At 40.3% G+C, this 20781-nt stretch overlaps 1 protein-coding gene across 6 annotated transcripts in view; it reads left to right on the top strand.

Annotated features, from left to right (window-relative positions):
* The window catches only part of dock10 (dedicator of cytokinesis 10), a 65130-nt gene that overhangs the window by 43315 nt on the left and 1034 nt on the right, over window positions 1-20781 (top strand). For 3 of the 6 annotated variants that reach the window (XM_084951940.1, XM_084951938.1, XM_084951941.1), the window contains exons 13-55: window positions 76-198; window positions 748-830; window positions 921-1043; window positions 1132-1211; window positions 1299-1486; window positions 1624-1689; window positions 1780-1872; window positions 2013-2136; window positions 2230-2351; window positions 2537-2620; window positions 3448-3540; window positions 3763-3881; window positions 4181-4250; window positions 5689-5802; window positions 5888-5959; window positions 6094-6240; window positions 6577-6660; window positions 6786-6882; window positions 7043-7075; window positions 7303-7481; window positions 8429-8545; window positions 8687-8795; window positions 8895-9016; window positions 9363-9477; window positions 9690-9756; window positions 10130-10177; window positions 12454-12564; window positions 13123-13232; window positions 13309-13421; window positions 14791-14928; window positions 15020-15202; window positions 15298-15408; window positions 15503-15718; window positions 15824-15881; window positions 16525-16626; window positions 17228-17334; window positions 17456-17578; window positions 17679-17792; window positions 19124-19270; window positions 19371-19581; window positions 19705-19895; window positions 19977-20077; window positions 20235-20373. In XM_084951940.1, the coding sequence (XP_084808066.1) occupies window positions 76-198; window positions 748-830; window positions 921-1043; window positions 1132-1211; window positions 1299-1486; window positions 1624-1689; window positions 1780-1872; window positions 2013-2136; window positions 2230-2351; window positions 2537-2620; window positions 3448-3540; window positions 3763-3881; window positions 4181-4250; window positions 5689-5802; window positions 5888-5959; window positions 6094-6240; window positions 6577-6660; window positions 6786-6882; window positions 7043-7075; window positions 7303-7481; window positions 8429-8545; window positions 8687-8795; window positions 8895-9016; window positions 9363-9477; window positions 9690-9756; window positions 10130-10177; window positions 12454-12564; window positions 13123-13232; window positions 13309-13421; window positions 14791-14928; window positions 15020-15202; window positions 15298-15408; window positions 15503-15718; window positions 15824-15881; window positions 16525-16626; window positions 17228-17334; window positions 17456-17578; window positions 17679-17792; window positions 19124-19270; window positions 19371-19581; window positions 19705-19895; window positions 19977-20077; window positions 20235-20373 (4947 nt within the window). The remainder of the gene's footprint in view (window positions 1-75; window positions 199-747; window positions 831-920; window positions 1044-1131; window positions 1212-1298; window positions 1487-1623; window positions 1690-1779; window positions 1873-2012; window positions 2137-2229; window positions 2352-2536; window positions 2621-3447; window positions 3541-3762; window positions 3882-4180; window positions 4251-5688; window positions 5803-5887; window positions 5960-6093; window positions 6241-6576; window positions 6661-6785; window positions 6883-7042; window positions 7076-7302; window positions 7482-8428; window positions 8546-8686; window positions 8796-8894; window positions 9017-9362; window positions 9478-9689; window positions 9757-10129; window positions 10178-12453; window positions 12565-13122; window positions 13233-13308; window positions 13422-14790; window positions 14929-15019; window positions 15203-15297; window positions 15409-15502; window positions 15719-15823; window positions 15882-16524; window positions 16627-17227; window positions 17335-17455; window positions 17579-17678; window positions 17793-19123; window positions 19271-19370; window positions 19582-19704; window positions 19896-19976; window positions 20078-20234; window positions 20374-20781) is intronic. The other 3 variants (XM_084951942.1, XM_084951943.1, XM_084951939.1) reach the window with 3 other exon arrangements.

The following is a 20781-nucleotide window of genomic DNA, read 5'->3' as shown; positions in this document are numbered from 1 at the left end:
TTTTTTCTCCATTACTTATTCTGCATTTAATATGTACATAGGCTGTAATATGCTTCTTCATCGGTGTCCCTGCAGGCCATTTTCTCAGTGACCAACCCCCACACAGACATAGTGATGGTCGCAAGAGTGGAGAAAGTGCTCATGGGAAATATTGCTTGTGGAACTGAAGCTTATACAAAGAATACAGACTCCAGCAAGGTCAGAAACAAACTTTTGCCTTTCTGTTCATTCTAACTGTTTGAATCAGTATTTATATGACTTCATACCGCATTTATATCAACCTCTGATCAATAACAGAGAGCTAAAGCTTTTATAGTGTCTTATCTCTAAATGCAGACTGGGAAAATGGGCCATGAGACATGCTGTTATTGTAAGAAAAATGCCTTAATCTAGTAAAAGAGTTTAGATTGACATTTGCAAAATTGTTTTTTTTCTGTAAGACAAGAGTTATCTTCATCACTGAATGCCAGTCAAGCTAGATAGTTCAGGAATGATGTTTTTCCATCATTAATCCTAGACATTTCCTGGCTTTCCCCATGGCCAGGGCTCCATGCGATCCTTGTTTAAGTGGCTAAGTGAATCAGCAGACATCCAAGCAGCTGCCAGAGTTACTGTATTAAATAACCTCTGATTTAGTCTGTCACTCTGTTAGGGTCAGCTAGAATTTAGGTGTAGTGTTCAGGAATGTCAGCAGGACCTTGTTAACATTTCCCTCTCTACATGGTTCTGCTTTTGTGTCTTGAACAGACTGTTCAGAAGATTTTGAAGTCCAACAAACAGTTTTGTAGTAAACTGGGAAAGTACAGAATGCCATTTGCCTGGTCTGTCAGGTTAGTGCCGGTATTCATAATATTTTTGAACTTCCCCTAAAATCTTTTCCTCATCCATTGGTAATTTACATCTCTTTCTTCCCATTAAAGGTCAGTGTTTAAGGACAACCACGGAGCATTGGACCGAGAGTCTCGTTTCTCACCTCTTTTCAAACAGGAGAGCAACAAGATTTCCACAGATGACCTGATAAAGCTGGTGTCTGAGTACAAGAGGTAAGATAGCCTGCAGGCTTTAGCAAAGTAGTCTGCAAATAGTTTTCCAAGATTGGATCCACATTTTACCAAAGTTTTATCTTTACAGGGCTGAGAAGACAAGCAAACTACAGACTATTCCTGGGACGCTGGATATCGCGTTAGACTATGTTCCAATGGAGCATCCTAGTACGTCTGCTGTTCATGTTCCCATTCTGCTTTCTTTTCCTCATCCCTTTCTCTTTTCTACGCTTGACATACATCTTTTTCTATCAGACTGTGTGACGTCCTCCTATATACCAGTGAAGCCCTTTGAAGACCTGACTAAACACCAACCCACAGTGGAGGTGGAGGAGTTTGCACAGGACACCACCAAGTTCATTCAGCCACATCGCGTCTACAAAAACCACATCTACGTCTACCCTAAGCATCTCAAGTATGACAGTCAGAAGAGCTTTGCTAAGGTATGCCCCTTAGTATCATTTACCACGACACTGAAATAAAGTTTTTCGTTTTGTTTTTATATGCTTCGTGTTTTGCTACGGTGCAATCCTTTTGAACGTATTTAGTCATTAACATCACAATGGTCCTCTTGTTCAAGGCTCGAAACCTTTCGGTCTACGTGGAGTTCCGCAGCTCAGATGAAGAGGTTGAAAAACCCTTAAAGGTAGAAAGTTACGCCTTCTGACATACTTTACACGACTCGTTCTTTCTCCATTCAAGTCCTTTATATCATGGAAAACTGCTGTTTTTACAGTGCATCTATGGCAAACCAGGAGGACCAGTCTTTACCACAACAGCCTGCTCCACCGTCCTACATCACTCTCAGAGCCCCGACTTCTATGATGAGGTGAGGACCATATTTGTTTCTCCATTCATCACAAGATAATTAGAATCTAGAAGTGGATCAACTTTATCAACCTTTAGAAAGAACGTGTTTAAAGGTCTTTCCTAAAGCACATAAATCATTAAATGCTGTTCTGTCTTCAGGTGAAAATTGAACTTCCTACTCACCTCCATGAAAAGCACCATCTTCTCTTCTCCTTTTACCATGTCACATGTGACATTAATGCTAAGACAAACTCAAAGAGGAAAGAGACTCTGGAGACCCCAGGTGAGATATTGGTAGTTTTCCAGCCTGTAGTAGTTGTAGTTGTTATTTTTTGCCTTTTATTCAGTATTTCTTTTGTTTATTTGGTTTGTTTAGTGGGATATTCTTGGCTGCCTCTGCTCAAAGAAGGCCGCGTGTCATCTCAGGAGTTCAACATCCCCGTCTCCTGCAACCTGCCTCCTGGATATCTGGCCATCAAGGAAGCCAGCAACACCAAGGTGAGACTGAGGGCAAAAATAGGAGGGTAAGAGACAGGCGAAAGGAGTGTGTAAATATTGCAAACCTTGCTGATTAATAGTAGCATTAATTTTTAAGGTGAAGCGTATTAAACATTACACCATGTGATAGATTAGTGTGATATTTTTAGTCCTCACACACAAACTCTTCTCTTCCCTTTTGACAGAATGGAGCAGATATGAAATGGGTTGATGGAGGAAAGCCTATTTTTAAAGTATCCACCAACGTTATCTCCACAGTATACACTCAGGTACGACCATCATTTGGGATTCTGTGGTTTTCCCTCCTGGTGAGAACTTCTGTATGCCCACTCTTTGATCGGCATGTTTTGGGGTGGGTTATAGTCCCACATAACACTGAATATACATGTATTCAGTGTGTATTGTGATTGAAATAAAAAAACAAAACAAAAACAAAATAGATGGTTGGAAGGATTTCTTTCTGTTGTTCCAACCACAGTGCTATTGTGAAATGATTGAAAATGCTAAAGTGACTTGTCAAAGTCAAGCGTCCTCTCTGAGTTATCGCCTTTAAATGGCAATGAACATGAAAATGGCAATTAAATATCCCTAAAACAAATGCAACTTCCAAACTTCTGCAAACACGAGCCCCAAATGCACAATCAGCATCAAAGGGTAATGTGGTAATGTAGCGTGGCACATAAAAAAAGGAAATGAACAGTTTCTGTGCAGTTTGCTATCATGGGATGTTTGAAACCCTGCACAGCAGTTTCTTAATTGACTAAATCTCATCTATGCCTGACTTTTTTCTTACAATACAATAAACTGACTTTAGAGTCATTTATAAGACAAGGTAAATATACAGTCATATATGTAAAAATATGTTTAAAAAAAGAACAATAACAGCCCAAAACCTTTTATCTTTTACGCTTTAACGTTGTAAAATCCATTTCAGGTGTCTAAAATAAAACCAGGGCTGAATCACTCAACAACATAGTTGTGAGGTGCTGAAGTTCATATTTCAGCATTAACTGTCGTTTAAAAAGGAAAGAGTCCACTAAGTAATACCGCAGATGTTAGCTGCTCATTTTTTCATGAATTCCTCTCTCTGTGTCAGGACCCCCACCTGAACCGATTCTTCCAGCAGTGCCAGAAGAGAGAGCTGGACCTCTCTGTACCTCCTACCTCCAACTTCCTCAACTGCCTGAAGGTCAGAGTAAAGCCGCTGTATCTCCTTAAATCTCAGTACTTGCGAATGAGACAAAAGCCAGAGCCTTAACTACCAAACACTGCTACACATCCTAATGAGTTCAACACTGTCAGCACGTCAGACTTTTACCAGCCCCTTCACGGTTTCTTCTTTACCCCTTTTTCACGCTTCAATCTTGTCCACCCACTCCTCCTCGCTCGCTTCTTTCCCATCCTTCTCCAGGGTCTCCTCAGCATGGAGAGAATCCCAGTGATAGTCCGATTTCTGCCAGTCCTCTTCAACCAGCTGTTCAAGGTTCTGACTCAGAATGACAATGATGAGGTCACTACTGCCACCACCAGGTAGGCAGTGGTACTACAGAGGTCCTTAATGCATTGACAATAGAGTCCTGGGTTTATCCAGGTGATGAAAGCAGAGTGAGAAAAAGAGTGTAGTGATTTATATTTCTGTTTGAGTCAGTATCTTCCCTTTTATTGTTGATGTCATTGAATTGCTACTTTGTTCTATAATTAATCCAGACTCACACAATAAGTTCATCCAGTGTTTAAAGTGAAACAAAGAGAGAAATACAGCAACTCTTGATATTATCTAACAATGAAAGCAATTGAATAAAATCATTGTTGTTGGTCTGTGTCTACAGAGTACTGGTCCACATTGTTGCAAAGTGCCATGAAGAAAACCTGGATTCTAGCCTGCACTCCTACATCAAGGTATAAAAGAAGCTGGTGTGTGTGGTGAATACAGTGTGTTTGCATGCACATGCTCAGAAATATCATATAATAATTTAGAAGTCTGATATTTTCCACAAAGGAATGGAAACCCTGCTCTGGCTATTTAATTTGTGAAGAAAAACAAAACAGAAAAGGGAGCTCTGTGTGTGTGTGTGTGTGTGTGTGTGTGTGTATTTGGGTGCATTTGGGCCAGCAACAGTGTGGCTAGGGCCACACGCCCAGAACGCTGTGCAAACATCAACACAGAAAAAAGGGAAAGAAGAAGAAGAGAGAGGGATTGAGCAGGAGGCAAACTAGGACATTCAGCCTGCTCAATCAAAAACACAAGGCATGTTTGTTTAGGGGGGAAAATCAGTGAGAGGATTAGAGAAGAGAGCAGGAGAAAGCACAAGACCTGTTTCATGTTGGCTACAGTGAAGGAAGACTGCAGAGCGTGAAGAGGCAGTGGCAGTGAGAAATGGAGGGAGGCAAAGAGAGAGGACAAGCAGAGTCAGTGGCAACAGGGTTGTTATAGTAACAGATTGGCACGATGTTCGGCAGTACTGGTGCCCAATTTAAAGTGCTGAGTGTTAGCTTGTATTCATTCTTTAACTACTAAGTGTGAATTGCATTGAGATTCAGTAGTGTCATTTGAGCAAATGCAAATTATGTTGTAGTCTTTTTTTTAATTAGGGGATTGAAATATTTTATTTGCCATAATTTAATATATTATTGTATGAAAGTATTTTTTTTTTTACAAATGCTTCTATAGTACTGTTCATATTAGTAAAAATTAATTGATTAGTCCATAAAAAAATAGGAAAAAAATAATGAGAAACATTTCTTTGTTTTTTTGCTGACTTTAGGAAATTGCATAGGGAATCTTTCAGTATTTTTTTTTTAAATAAATCATATATTTTTTTCATACAAAAAACCCCCAAATACATTTTACTAATAACCAAATACCTGAAAATGATCTCAGTTAATCAAAACTTTTTTATATCCAAAACAACAAAACACAGAGAAAGAGCTGTAGCATAGTTATCTACAGCATGCCATTAAACGTTGTTCTGTTCACCAGACTGTTCAAAATAAGAAATTATTTGGTTTGCTGTACTGTATTGTATTTATTCTGAAAAAACAAGAGTTCATAATTAAACAATAATTACAATAAAGTTGTAATTGTTGACACTGTCACATTGAATTTCTTTCTATTTCTCAACTCACTGAATACTTTCGCTTCCCAGTTGGTATCAAAAAATGCCCTCAAATCATCCATCCATCTATCCATCCATCCATCCATCCATCCATCTATCCATCCATCCATCCATCCATCCATCCATCCATCCATTTACCAATTTAAAACAAATAAATTGCTACATGTGCACTTATGACTGATTTCTTCCTACTCTCTCTGTCTCGCTTTCCCTCTCTGTAGTATGTGTTCAAGTCAGAGGACCATGGGTTTAGGACAGTTCATGAAGAGCTGGCTAAGGGAATGACTTTTGATCTGAAGAGCAATGAGCAAGCAGCTGTCAAGAATGTGCTGAAGGTTTGCTTCCATCCTCCTACTCACTCTTAATTACTCACTAAATACCTGAACAGGATTGACCTACTTTAGCCTCTTCTGGTTGCAGTTCTCCTGGTTCTTCTTTGAACTTATCGTCAAGTCAATGGCCCAACATTTGGTTGACTATGACAAGTTAAAGGTAAAGTATTAAAATCCACTTCTACCTCTTCTAATCTCGTCAATTACTGATCACACCTGTAAGTTTTCTTTGCACTTCCCATCTTCCCAGTACATGGTGCATGACCATGTCTTGCATAATCTTTGTTCCTAAAGCTTCCCAGGCCCCAGCGTTTCCCCTCATCTTACCAGAGCCGTGTGGAGAACCTGGTGGAGACAGTGTCTGAACACATTTTCTGGAAGAACAAAGAGATGCCAGAAGAAACACGCAGTGCTAACTTAGCTGTGGCAGCTTTTGTGAAGGTGAGAGAATTTTTAGAAGTTATCTTGTTAATTCAAAGTATAATCTTAAAGGAAACCTTGTCAAAAAAAACCCCCAAAATAACAAACAGGTTGTTGGTGCTTTGGACTCCTTCAAGTTTGAGCCCATGTGAAGAAAACATATACTGTATGACTGCGCTATTAGGCTTACAGCATTGTGCTCTTAGTGGGATCAATACAAACTGTGTAAACAGCCTGCAGATACAATTTGTTATCCATTGATTCCTCCATCTATGCTAAATGATGTGTCTCTTTCTGTTTTATTAAGTGATGTTTAGTCTGATCGCCAGTTTGACTCCAGTCTTTGTGTCTTTGCAGCGCTGCTTTACCCTGATGGACAGAGGCTTTACATTCAAACTAATCAGCAACTACATTAACATGATCACTGCTACCGACAGCAAGGTAACAAAAAAATCTCAATGAAACTGATACCAGGAAAGTAGAAATGAATCATACAGACGTTCCTTCTTTTATGTGTAGCTACATACGTACACAATATGTTAATGTTGTTTTTGTGTGTTTTACAGGTCTTGTGTGAACTCAAATTTGAATTCCTGAGAGAAGTGTGTAACCATGAACACTACATTCCTCTCAGCCTGCCCTTACCTTCCACTCGCATCACAGGTAAGGTCGCACCCCAGGTTATACGCTTGTAGGGCACTGAGTGTCTTTTCAATGTGGTAACGATCACGCATCGAGTAGCTCTCATTTGTTTATTAACACTCAGTCTTTCTCGCTTTCTCTTTCTATCATTTTTTTTTCTCACTTTATGTGTCCATGTCAGACCATGCATTCCCAGAACCACAAAGTACTCATGGTAAATATGTTCACTCATTCCTTTTGTTACATTGTATGTGCTACACTGTGTATCCTGAAGTGGGATGAATATCATGATGAAGATGAAATCCATAAAAAATTCAGCATGTCGCAATATTTGCTGATCAGTGAACTACAGCAAATATGTGTGTAAGCTTTGTTTGAATCCTGTGCAGTTCAGTTAATTTCCATTTAAAATGTGGCTCTCTTTGTGGCGTCTCTCCTCAGCATCAGTGCCTGAGTACAACCTGACTGGAGAGTTCTGCAGGAAACACTTCCTGACTGGCTTGTTGCTGAGGGAACTGGGGCTGGCTCTCCAGGACGAGCAAGACCTGAGACACCTAGCCTTGGCCACCCTGAAAACCCTAATGGCCAAACACTCTCTGGATGCACGCTATGCCACCAAGGTAGACAGAACAGATGTTAACATGGGAAAAGAAACCGAAGCCATGAAAAATGAGTCATGAGCAAACAGTAGAAATTCTTCCACAGTGACTCATGCAAACACATACACACTGACATGTGATTCTTCAAAGCAGCTGCAAGCAGCCATGAAGATGTCTTAATGGATGCTGGGAAGGGTCTAGATCAGATCAAAGTTAGCAATCTGCCCTCAGTTAAACGTTGCCAAATACTGCCAACCACAACACAAGAGCAGTGGGCTGTAGTCAGGCCGAAACCTGAATGAAAACCAAATGTGTGCAATCAAGAAATAAAATGGCTACATTAATAAAAACCACTCATGCAACACAATGCAGGTGAAATTTTATTTAAAATTTTGCTGAGGTCAGTGAATTTCCATGGCTGCTTTATTATAATTCATGAGTGCAGTCTGCAGTGCTTTTATACAGGGATTAGGAAGTGCATTACATTTAAGAAAAACAATGTCGAAATAAAGCAAAGTGTAAATAAAATGAATATAATGATTAGGAAATAATTTCATCTGTAATTTTTAAAGTTTAAAATTGCAATTAACTGTAATTAATCTGATGTCAGCAGCACGTTTCAAAAAAGTCATCACTGTGTTACATCTTTCTTAATTTAACAACACTTTATAATCCTCACATCTAAAAAAAGACTCTGCCTTTCTGGATGCTTCTTTTTATACTGATTATTGGGTATAAAAAAAGAGCTACTCAGTCATGTAATTTGTTATGAAATTTTCCACCTTTTATTTTTCACTCACTCATCCTACTCAGAGCCGGGGTTATACACATAACCTTAAGTTTGAATTGCATGTATTTGGCCTAAAAAAAGCTTAAAAAAAGGTTTCTGAGTCAAATAATGAGATGATTTATGTAAAAAAATGTACTGATTTAATGAGACCAATTCTGACTGATACTTTCTTTTCCAGGAAAAGCAGGCAAGAATAGCATCTCTCTACCTGCCGCTTTATGGCCTCATCCTGGACAACATGCCAAGATTCTTCCTCAGGGACCTTTTCCCCATCTACTTTACTGCTAGTGACCAAGTAAGAGTCAAGACAAATGATGAAATTATTAAAAAACACTGTACTGATTGGCTCCTAAATGTTCAGAATCATGTATATTTGTGTTATGTTTTAAGGTAAATCTGTTTTCTCTTTGTGCTGTCTTTTTTGCACCTGCAACAGGGCTCTCGAGATGACCTCAGTGTGGGAGCAGTGGCGGCTGGAGGGGTTACTCGCCATGCCAACTCTGTAGATGCCTCATTTTCCAAAGAAGTACTCAATTCCATTACAGGTAGCACTGTTATATGTGTGTGTCTATTTCCAGTGAATCTATCTAATATAAAGTTGCAAGTCAGGACATTGATGCCTACACTTGTTCTTCCCGCGCCAGCCTTCTCCTCCTTGGCAGTTGCTACGGGTAACCAGACTGACTCTCGAGGCTCTCTGATCAGCGTGGACTCCAACCCGAGCAACAGTGACAGGAACAGCGAGAAAATGGACGGATGTGAGAAGGTGAGACAGTTCACATGAAAAAGAGCAAACATCTGTATAGAAAATGTAGTCATTTATTTATTATAAGTTTCATTGATAGTCTTCATATGTACATTGTAAGACCCCAGCATTATACTTTGTAAATAATGCGTAAAATATATTTTAGCAATCAGCACCTCCAGCAACCCAAAATCACCCATTTAATATCTTGTTTCTGCATTTTTAAAAGTAGTAAAATTAAATTTAATAATACTGGACCAGCTAATAACACACCCATTATATCCAACTTTAACTCCAGTTCAAGTTAGATGTAATGTTGGCAACAGTTTATCACTGACTCCATTTCTGCCTGGATGTTGGTCCGTAGTTTGCCCGGCCCCAGTCCCTGATAGGCTACGGTTCTCGATGTGACAAGCTGGACCAGGCAGAGACCCGCAGCCTCCTCATGTGCTTTTTGCAGATCATGAAAACCATATCTGAAGGTAAGATCTATCACTTAAAGAATTCATGCAGTCCACAGGAAATTTATTACATTTACTGCTATACTTAGCAGTGAATGTATACAAAAATTGACACAAAAGTTGCTTTTTGTTCTGTTGCTGAGTGATTTTAATACTGTGAGCTTCAGATAGCCATACTTTTTTCAGTCTGTGATAAGATTTTTTATATTATGTCTTTCATTGTCTATTTCCAGATGTGCTGGTGTCCTACTGGCACCGCGCCATTCACCAGGAGATCTCGGACTTCTTCAACATTCTGGAGTAAGAGCTCTTCTTGTTTTTGCTGAAGACTGCAGGCATTGCTACACTGATTAGAGATACTCACTGTTCACAGAGAGAGAGAGAAAAAACTGTAGAGAGACAGACAGGGTTGAGGGCAAGTGAACAAGAAGAGAAGAAAAGGGAACGTGGCCAGTATGAAAATACTGACACTATAAGAGAGAGGTAGAGAGAAGAAAAACAGACTATAATTCCAGTGAGAGCTCCTGTCCACCAACGAGTGCAGTAAATTAACTTTCCGTGTTTCCTGTTTGTCTCAGCATCTAGACTGTTCTGGTTCACCTCAGTGTGATCACATGCACTCCATCTTATCTGTCTTCTTATCTAAGAAAACTTTTGAATTGTGTTTCCTTAGGCTCTGTCTTCAGCATTTTAGATTCCTTGGAAAACGCCACATAGCCAGGTGAGTGCTTTCTCCAGCAAAGAGATGGAGCAGGTGCCATTCAAATGCATTTATTGTAACGCTGCACATATGGAAACTGCTTATTAACTCAGTGTACATGTTGCCACCACACACTGATACATAATTCATGTAATCATTCACACAATCATAAATGCAGCCCCACAGACACATTCGCACACGCACGCACGTGAAATCAGACTAAGTCAGGCAGAAATACTAAAATGTGTTCAGTATGTGTGCACACACTCAGGGATCAGCTTCAAGAGGGGTGGAGGTGAAGGAGGGAAGAAAAGGAAGAAGGGGGGAGGTGAAACTCCTGGATCTCACTGTTCGAAAAGAATCACTGCTGGATATTGTAGTGTAGTGGTTGGCAAACACAGGATGGGGGTTGTTATCGTGTGTGCGTGCTCTTACTGGAGCTGAGCCATTGGCACTGCGAGCCTCTTCCATCTTCTGGATCCTCCCAGCTAATTAAATTAGCCCTCTTTTTTCCTTTCAGCAATAGGATGCTGAGATGTAAGCCAACAAAAGGCTGGGAGAACACACTGCTTTACTGTGTGTGGAGGCATTAACTGAATGAAGATAGCTGGAAGCCTAGCTAGGGCTCTCAGACGTAGTTGAGCCTGTCTGGGGCTGCTAGCTACTTAACATTCATCCATAATACCAGGCCACGGGGGATTCAGAGTGTGTCTGTCTCGGCGTCTTTCTCTGTTGGTTCTTTTGAGTCAGTTTGGGCACCCCACTGAAGTTCAGGAGTGATGAAATACATTACATTAGGTCTTAAAGATTTAATCTTGAATATTTGTGATTAAAACATCAGGAAATGCTTGAATAACAAGCGTAACTGTCAAAAACTACTAATCTGCTTCATCAGGAGTGTGTGACTTTGGTTTAATCCTGTGTTATTGACAGTAGTCTGGCAACATAAGCTGTCATATCATGGCATTGACGTTTACTAGCTGAGCCCCACCCACTTTAGATCAATGAGAAGTTAACAGTTAAAAGCAAAAAACAGAGAAATCTCCTATATAAATTCAACCAAAGATTTCCAAGACATGTTTTAGGGCCACTGGTCATAGTTAGAAGCTGATTGAGGAAATTGTTTCATTTATCCAGCAATGTTGTAGTTTAGTCCCAGACATTATTCTAGCTTATCCCTTACTTCCTTAATGTTCTATGTTCTCAATGCACACGACCAACATAACACAACCAAGTAACATTTGCCTGTTACGTTTTCTCCATGTTCGACCTTGCTGTTGTAGTTTCCATGACAGTGCATGCATTCACCCTCCCGCTCTGTGCATGGTGCCTTTGATAATGGTTTGTCCTTGTGACCGCACATATATCGATGTCCTGTCACATCAAGTAACACTTTCTTTGTTGACACAGATCCATTTTATGTAATGTTCCGTGTGCTGGTTTCGTTTGCTTTTTACATCTTTTCCACATTTTACGACTCAGATGTTGCACGTTGACCTTGTAACCCTCTGCCTCCATGCCTTCAGTCTCAGCACTGGCTCAGCTCCACCATCTGCTTGGCTTCAGTGTTTTTAATAGGCTCTGATGCTTTTGTGTTGATTGGCTTACGCGCTTTCTTTTATCTGGCATAGGAAGCATTTGCTTTACTCAGATTGGCAGCAGTTTCTGATCAAGCTTTAAGGATCACAATAATTTGATAAGTTGAACATCTGTTTTTCTTGAGATACTGTTACGGAGCTCATTTGTGCCGCAGCATAACTGACATTCAGCTTCATCACACCAATATCTTGTCCCTAAGCTGTCTATAGTTGTATGTTACTATCACCCCGAAGCCCCAGCTTCCACTCACATTCTACCAAGAGTTAATGCAACATTTTCACATTACTATACTAGTGGAAAACTAAAAGCATCAGCTCTACTGACTCTAACCTTTCCATCTGGCTGACCTTCCTCTCGAGCTGTTTGATCCTTGTTTTTGGCTCCAGCCGCTTTCATCACACCAAGGTCAAATCGGAGATCTTGTGTGCTTTTTGCATTTCATTTAGCCTTACTAAAATCAAATGTGACCCGGCTTCTATAAATATGTAACAAGGTCACAAAGGTGCAAAAATTGTAGCGCTTTGCAAGCTGCTTCACATTTAGACAGTAAGGTCAGTTTTTTTTATTGATTACAGACATGCTCTAACAGCTATTAGCATGCCACCCACAGTTAGGACATCTAACTAATAACAATTTTAAAATGATGGTCTTAATTAAACTAACTAATGTTAGCTTTGATGTGGTTGGCTTGTGAACAGGAAGCTAGCAGCGGCAGTAAAGCTGGCTCAGTCAACCCACGCCAATGGCACCCTGAAGGGCTCTAACAACCCCTCCCAGTCCTCTCAACCCTCAAGCATCTTCCCACAATGGTAATCACCCTCCACAAGGAAAACAGACAACACCTCAGCCATGATGACAAACTAAGTCTTTGTTTACTGAAAGTGTTCTGAATGCTAATGATGTCTGGTGGCCCAAAAGTGCTTTATGATGTCATAAAACTCCAGACTCTTTAATACACGTTAAACATGCAAGAACAATGTGAATACTTGAAAAAAAAGGATAATGCATTTGTGTCGTGTGTAATTTCATCATTTATGTGACCACCGTGTTTCCACATTACAGACTGTAACTTGTGTTCTCAGCATGCCTCTTCCCATACCTGCAGTGTTCTGTGTGATTTGCCAGTCTTTGTGTCTGTACACTCATGTGTTGATAGCTTCCCGATAGCAGCAAGTCCTTGAGACATGGATGTCATTTATATCTACCCGCCTACTTAAGTGTGCAGAATCTTTAGCGATAGTGTACCTTTGCATTTATCCAAAGGTTTAGTACTACATTTACTGAAGGGCAATTTAAAGAAGTCATGAATAAAACACGCACACGCTGTGATTTATATGAGCTTCTGATTCATGCTGTTGACCCTCCAGGATGGCATCTGGGGGTGATGGCCACCGGCATGCTCGCTCCCAAACCATGCCCATCATCAGGGGCAAGAATGCCCTCACCAACCCCAAGCTGCTGCAGCTGATGGAGCCAGGTAACAAATACTCTGACTGAGGTCACAGTGAGGTTACTTTGATGTATTTGTTATTCATACGTGCTTCTATTTCTAGACGGCATTCAGGATGGGGACACGTTGAGTCCTACAGATATTGAGGCGAACATGTCCACAGAGGTCGCCCTCACTGTGCTGGATGTACTAGAGCTGTTTGTTCAGCATCAGAAGGTCTGTGACCATTTCATATTATACAACCCAAAAGTAAAGTTAATACCACAAAGTATTACATTGTACTTCTTTAGAGAAATTTATTTTTTTAAGCCACTTATGTGGAAATGTGGCTGTCAAGAAGACACTCTAAAGGAAGGAAATGGGGAAAATAACTGAGGTATACCAAATTGCACAAAAACCGTCCTGAAAACCAGTGGCAACAGGTCTTATTGAGTGAAATGTTTGGTTCATCTTCATTGATATGTACAGAGGTAGTCAGGAGGCATGGTAAAGAGGAACAGCCACGTGTAAAAAATAAAAATAAAAATAAAAAATGTTGAGGCTCTGTTGTGGATTAGAACTGCATTTCAGTTAGATATTTTGGATTGGCCTCACCACAACCTGGACCTCAATATTACTGAAGCATTGTGGGATCGTTTTAACAGAAATGGAACAAAAGACAGTCAACATCCAAAGAAAAGCTTTGTAGACACCTGAAGGACTATTACTATTACTACTTTTATAAAAAATTAAACGATAGGCTAGACAGTGAAACTACTTTTGGCTGCTCCCTTTAGCTCTGTATATTTAATTTGGCAGGTTTTTTTTTTGTTTTGTTTTTTACAATAGAAGTCCTTCTTGATGCAAACCTGATGGGGATTTGTCTGCTTCCATCATTAATGTTTCACTCAATAAAAGTGGGCATACCAAATATTGACTTTCAAGCAGAATTTGTATAAATTCCATTGTTGCCTTTTATACTGTACTTACACATGTCTGCAGATCTGTTTAATCTGCACTGGTCACTTCACTTTATTGTTATTGATATTTATATTTAAAAAGTGCAATACTGTAATTTTCTGCTGCTCATTCCTGTGCAATATCCCATCTGCCCTCCCGTCATATTTCTTTTCAAGATTTTCTTATTTAATCACTAGTGTACATATATTTATATTTATAGATACTTATATATTTAGTCATCTTTTCTCTTCTACCATGTCTCTCTAATATTTTGCTCCTTACTATTTTTCTATTTTTTTTTTATTATTTTATTTTTTTTTATTATATTTTATTATATTTTCTTCTACTGTACCATGCTGCTGAGTGACTGCTGCTCGTCAAACACATTTCATTGCAATGTTGACCCTGTGCTAACTTGCATATGACAAATAAAACTGAAAACTGAAAACTGAGATGTTACAGTAAACTGTTACATCCATTTCCCACTTTCCCAGCAAAATATAAATAAATGTGAGGTGGCTCAAGTCTTAACACATTTCATACACATTCATTTCATACACACTGCCACCTAGTGTTTTTTTAAAGACTGCATTGAAGTTAAGTCTGGTGAAACATGTTTTTCTTTCGTTTTCTCACATTCATCCAGAAGCAGCTGTTGCAGGACGATGGACAGAACACATTGATGAAGAAGGTGCTGGACACCTACTTGCTCTTCTTTCAGATCAACCAATCAACTGCTACTCTACGGCATGTCTTTGCTGCACTCAGGCTTTTTGTACAAAAGGTCCGTAAACCTTTCTTTAATCGTTTAACATATCATTGAAGACTCGAGTCATTATCTTAAGGTTAGTTTCGTCTTTCTCTTTTTTCTGTAGTTTCCCAGTGCATTTTTCCAGGGTAAGGCAGACCTGTGTGGCTGTCTTTGCTACGAGATCCTCAAGTGCTGTAACCATCGATCCAGCTCCACCCAGACGGAGGCAGCTGCCCTGCTGTATTTTTTCATGAGAAAAAACTTTGAGTTTACCAAGGGAAAGTCGATCGTTCGCTCACATCTGCAGGTCAGTTAATATAAAGAAGTAAAATGACTTCATTTGAGTTTTGTGTACTTTGCGTATCACCGTTTCATGGCTATACTGGCCTGTCTCCGCTACAGGTTATCAAGGCAGTGAGCCAGCTGATAGCAGATGCTGGAATCGGAGGCTCGAGGTTTCAACAGTCTCTGGCCATCATAAACAACTTTGCTAATGGAGATGCACCACTGAAAGTACAGAATTCCTTAAGCTTTTAAAACACCTTTTCTATCAATAATTATCATCAATCGTGTACTTTATATTTAATTTTACTTTCATTTTCTACAGAACACACCGTTCCCTGCTGAGGTGAAGGACCTGACCAAACGGATCAGGACAGTTCTGATGGCTACAGCACAAATGAAGGAGCATGAGAAGGATCCTGAAATGCTGGTGGATCTGCAGTACAGTCTGGCCAATTCCTACGCGAGCACCCCTGAGCTTCGACGCACTTGGCTCGAGAGCATGGCCAAGATTCACGTCCGCAACGGGGATCTCTCAGAGGTTAGAAATGTTGCATTTTGTCAGGTTCTCAGACTTCAGAAACATCAATAATGTCACATGAAAGTATCAGTTTAAAAAAAAATCAAATTTCTGTCTTTCCCTCAGGCTGCTATGTGCTACATCCACATCTCAGCCCTGATTGCTGAATCGTTGAAGAGGAGAGGTTAGTCCACACTTTGCTGCCACTTTTGCTTTGCGAGCTTTTTGCAGCATGGTTTGTGTGTATCTGCACAAATATCTGTTTGCAGTGCAGTGAGATTTTTGTATATTTGTGCATCTCTGCAGACATGCTAACTTGAGTTCATCCAATCACATACAGCAGCTTCTCACAATGGAATACTTTTTTCTCTTTGCTATCATAGTCATCAAACCTTTGAGGCATCAGTCCTTCATACATTCACTGTTCTTGATGTGTATGCCTGAAAGTGAGGACAGTTTTCATCTGAGTGTGACTGACTGAGAACTCATGGGAAATGATGTTTGATTCCTGTTCCTGTCCTGTAGTAGTATAGACATTTCTTTTCTATTTAAATTCCATCCTGCTCTTAGATTGATGTCCACACATTTTCCTGTGCTTCACGTTTTTCTGTGTGTGCATGCTTCCTCGTGTAAACAGCTTGTATCTGCCACTCGGTGTTTCTGACGTCTTTTGCGCATGGCTTTACTCACTGAGCCTGTGGGCTAGTTCCTAGCATAGAGTGCCAGCAGTTCAGCTGCTTTGTGAGCCTTGTCCTTGAGCATAAAGTGGCAAAAGCAAGTGGACATAAACTTTGTAAACCTGCTCCTCCTCCCCTCCTACCAAACAGGCTACTGGAGCGCTGACAAGGCCAGGATGTCCAGCGTGTCCCCTGAAGAAAGCCCTGTCTATAAATGTAGCTCCTTACTAACTACCTCCCGAGATCCAGACAGTGAGTGTGTGCGCCTGGGGGTCCGCTGGGTGGTGTTGGGGTTGGGTAGAAACATGAATGTAGAAACAGAAAGACCTGAATGTGGTTGGTAGTGAGTGTGCACTTATATTTGTTTGTACCTTTTGAATTTTTTTGCAAGCTCTGGATATTGAGTGGCGGACATGATTTGGATCAAAGGGACATCAGGTTGTCCGGTGGTGGTTTAAATTTGAATCACTTTTCTACACGGTGTATTGCATTTTGCAGTAAATTGTTCTGAGGACCACTGTTCTTGCCTTGCTGGCATGATCTTGCGCCAGGTTACGTTTTACTGTCACTGTGTCTGTTCACACAAGTCTCACAGGATATGATGCTCAGTGTCTCAGGGGTTTGATGTGAAGCACACTCACATTTGCTGTTTTTGCAAAAACTGAATGCTTGACTGTAAGTCTCGTATTTTCTTGCAAGACTGTGATAGCAGATGTATTTTAAGCATCTATACGTGCATTTACATGCCAAACATAGCACCAACGATAACGTGTGATGTCTGTAGGAAGTATGCAAGTGTGTGTCTTTTTAGTAATCGTGCCCTGATATCACTTTCACTTGTTTGACACACCAGCATCCTTCTCCATGGGCTGGGCAGCATTTATGTGCATCAGCCCTAATGTTAAAGAGGAGGGAGCCATGAAGGAAGACACTGGTACACAAGACACGCCATATACTGAGGTCCGTGTTAGCCTTTTTGTCCTGAACAAAACCATTAACTCTGTTGGATTTAATCATCAGAATTACTGTTGCTGGTCAGATTTTTCTCTTATATTCTTTGTGCTCTCATTGCACTGTGTAGGACACCCTGGTGGAGCAGCTGGAGCTGTGTGTGGACTATTTGTGGAAATCGGAGAGATACGAGCTCATTGCTGACATCAACAAACCTGTAATTGCTGTCTTTGAAAAAAGAAGAGATTTCAAGGTAACGGCTTTTATCCTTTCTGTGTAAGCGTGTGAAAAAATGTGCAGTGTGAGCTGCGTATGAAATTATTTGTGTTTTGTTTGTTTGCTTGTGCCTACAGAGGCTATCAGAGCTGTACTATGACATCCATCGCTCCTACCTGAAGGTGACGGAGGTGGTGAACTCAGAAAAGCGTCTCTTTGGGCGCTACTACCGTGTAGCTTTCTACGGACAGGTGAGTGTCTGCTTGAGCTTACCTTCACAGACTTTTAAGATACAAAGGACAACGAACAGTCACTGTAACTACACGTTTAACAAATACATCGGAAACACCACTAGGTGGTGTGTTTTTGCACATAAACTTAACTACGTGTGTAGAACTTGATCAGTTCTACACACATGTTATAATAGAGATATAGATTTCCTTAACTGAAATCTATGGGAAAAAATTCTACAACTGCAAAGACAGTGGTAGAAGCATATATATCCAGCTATCTATATGCAGCTTTTATGTCTTGTTGACTATTGAAATGGAAGTTATTTAGTTAATACTTTAATTTACAATTATTCTAATGATAAATCGCTGTTTAATTGCAAAGCTTCTTCCCATCAGTAAGCTTGTGATCATTTCTTTCTTTGTTCGCATACCACCACGTGTCAGTGCCAGAAATCTCAAAGGTTTGGTAAATAAAAGTGAAACTGTCAGGATAGCTAGTCTTTTTTGTAATTTGGATAACTAAACCTTGTAGAAAGCTTAATATTGAATTCTACTTGGCCCTGGGTTCATCTTTGAAGCACTGGCTTTATCTCCAAAGGTGCATTGTGTGGTTTGGGCTCGGTTTTTACAAACCTGGCTGCTTTACACAGGATAGGTGTAAAATAGTGAGACTTTCAGATAAAGAAGAATGCAGTACCTGGTCAGTGAGGCATGGAAATGGAAAGCAGGACACTAGATTTGTTTTGACTGAATCAGTGTCTTTAATTTCTCTGTCTGCTTTTTTTTCTTCTGTTTTGTTGTATTCTGTATCAAGAATATGGTAAGTTTTGTATGTCCTTGATTTTCCATTTTCCTCAGTGCTAACCACTTTTACCTTTCTTCTCCTTTTACCACTATTAACATCTGCTGCTCTTACCCTTTGAAGGGTTTGTCTAAGGCTTGCTGTGGCCCATTTCACTTCCCATTAAGCCCAACAATGAAACTGTTACCTTCTTAAACATTAAGACGAGCTGATATCACAGAGCAACAGTGAACCGGAAGATAGGATTTACTGAAACTCATTCACCCTTGGCATTTGACTCCAGTGCCGCCTCCGCACTCCCTCATCCAGAACTTAACACTGGTACCCTGTTAGTGTTGAGATGTTCTAACAAAGTGACAAAGTTTTTGTATCTGAAAGCACAAGTGACTCAAGAAACCTCAAGAGAGCAACATCTAATGTGCTGTGAAAGCAAAAGCAACACATCCTATGAATCAAAAATAAAAGACTACATACACACCAAGCCAACCAACATGTAACAAGCTTTGCTGATTAGTGTGTGCATATGTGTGTGTTTGTGTTCTGGTAGGGTTTCTTTGAAGAGGAAGAGAGCAAAGAGTTCATCTACAAAGAGCCAAAGCTGACAGGGCTGTCGGAAATCTCCCAGAGATTACTCAAACTCTACTCAGACAAGTTTGGAGCTGAAAATGTCAAGATGATCCAGGACTCTAATAAGGTATCTTACAGAATTTGACCATTAAAATGAATGAATTAACATCTGTTGGCGCTGCGGCGTGTTGCTTATGTGATAATATTGTAAAATTCTTTGCTAACAGGTAAATCCTAAAGACCTGGACCCCAAGTTTGCTTACATTCAGGTCACATATGTAGTGCCCTACTTTGATGAGAAAGAACAATGTGACAAAAGGACCGACTTTGAGAGGCATCACAACATCAACCGGTTTGTATTTGAGACACCGTTTACGCTGTCAGGAAAGAAACATGGGGATGTGGAGGAGCAGTGCAAACGGCGCACCATACTGACTAGTGAGTATCTCTTCTTTGTTTATATCTCTGATATATACATATTTTTTTGAGTCACCAGAACATACATTTGTCCTCTTTCTGTTACTGTATCTGACAGACTGTGTGTGTTTTTCTGTTCTTTAGCAAGTTCCAGCTTCCCTTACCTTAAAAAGCGCATCCAGGTGGTGGAGCAGCAAAGCACAGAAATGAATCCAATTGAAGTTGCCATTGACGAGATGTCACGTAAAGTCTCTGAGCTCAACCAGCTCTGCAACATGGAGGAGGTGGACATGATCCGGCTGCAGCTAAAACTGCAAGGCAGTGTCAGCGTCAAGGTGGGGATTCTCCCAAACTATAGATACACACATTTTACATATGTTACTCTGGTGTTGTCTCACTTGATCATCTCCATCCAGGTGAACGCAGGGCCCATGGCTTATGCCAGGGCATTTTTGGAGGAGAAGAATGCTAAGAAGTATCCAGACAACCAGGTCAAACTTCTGAAGGAGATTTTCAGGTATGATTTAAAGTGTTGAGCTAGCTAACAATGATTTAGTCTACTGTCAGGAACCGTAAAATGTAATACTATTTAAGTTTCACTCAAAAAAAAAAAGTTAAACACATATCAATGATCAGCACATTAACATAAGTCAAACTTAATCCGCCCCCTGCAGGCGGTTTGCAGAAGCCTGCGGTCAGGCTTTGGATGTAAATGAGCGACTGATCAAGGAGGACCAGCTGGAGTACCAGGAGGAGATGAGAGCTCACTATCGGGACATGCTGACTGAGCTTTCTGGGATCATGAATGAACAGGTCTCACAATGCAAAGACTAATGAGTGTCCAGACTATACTGCCATACATTCTTTAATTTATTTGTTGGCAGTTCAGTTGCATGGCATACTGAGCACCCTCTTTTTTTCTTCATGCATTATTTTAGGAGGCAGTTATTATTTTCGTGGACATCCTCTTCTGTTGCAACCTTTTCTCACACTGCTGCTTTTAAAAGCATCCTTGCCTTCCATTCATCTTCTCTGCCTAACCACTCCCTGTCCACTCTCTGTAAAACTGCTGTCATGTCATCAGATTTCTTTACAGAAAGACATCTTTTTCGCCTTTATACTTGCTTAACCCATTTTATTGTTACCTGAAATCCCAGCGCCCAACTCAGGAACCAAAGTGCCAGACTTGATATTTGCTCGCTTTTGCATTTTTCCTATTCC

This window comes from Perissodus microlepis, chromosome 14 (assembly GCF_051167445.1).
Source record: "Perissodus microlepis isolate ML-2025 ecotype Zambia chromosome 14, ASM5116744v1, whole genome shotgun sequence".
Lineage (NCBI taxonomy): Eukaryota > Metazoa > Chordata > Actinopteri > Cichliformes > Cichlidae > Perissodus > Perissodus microlepis.
Note: the sequence above shows the minus strand (reverse complement) of the source record. Positions and strands in the feature narration are given on the sequence as shown.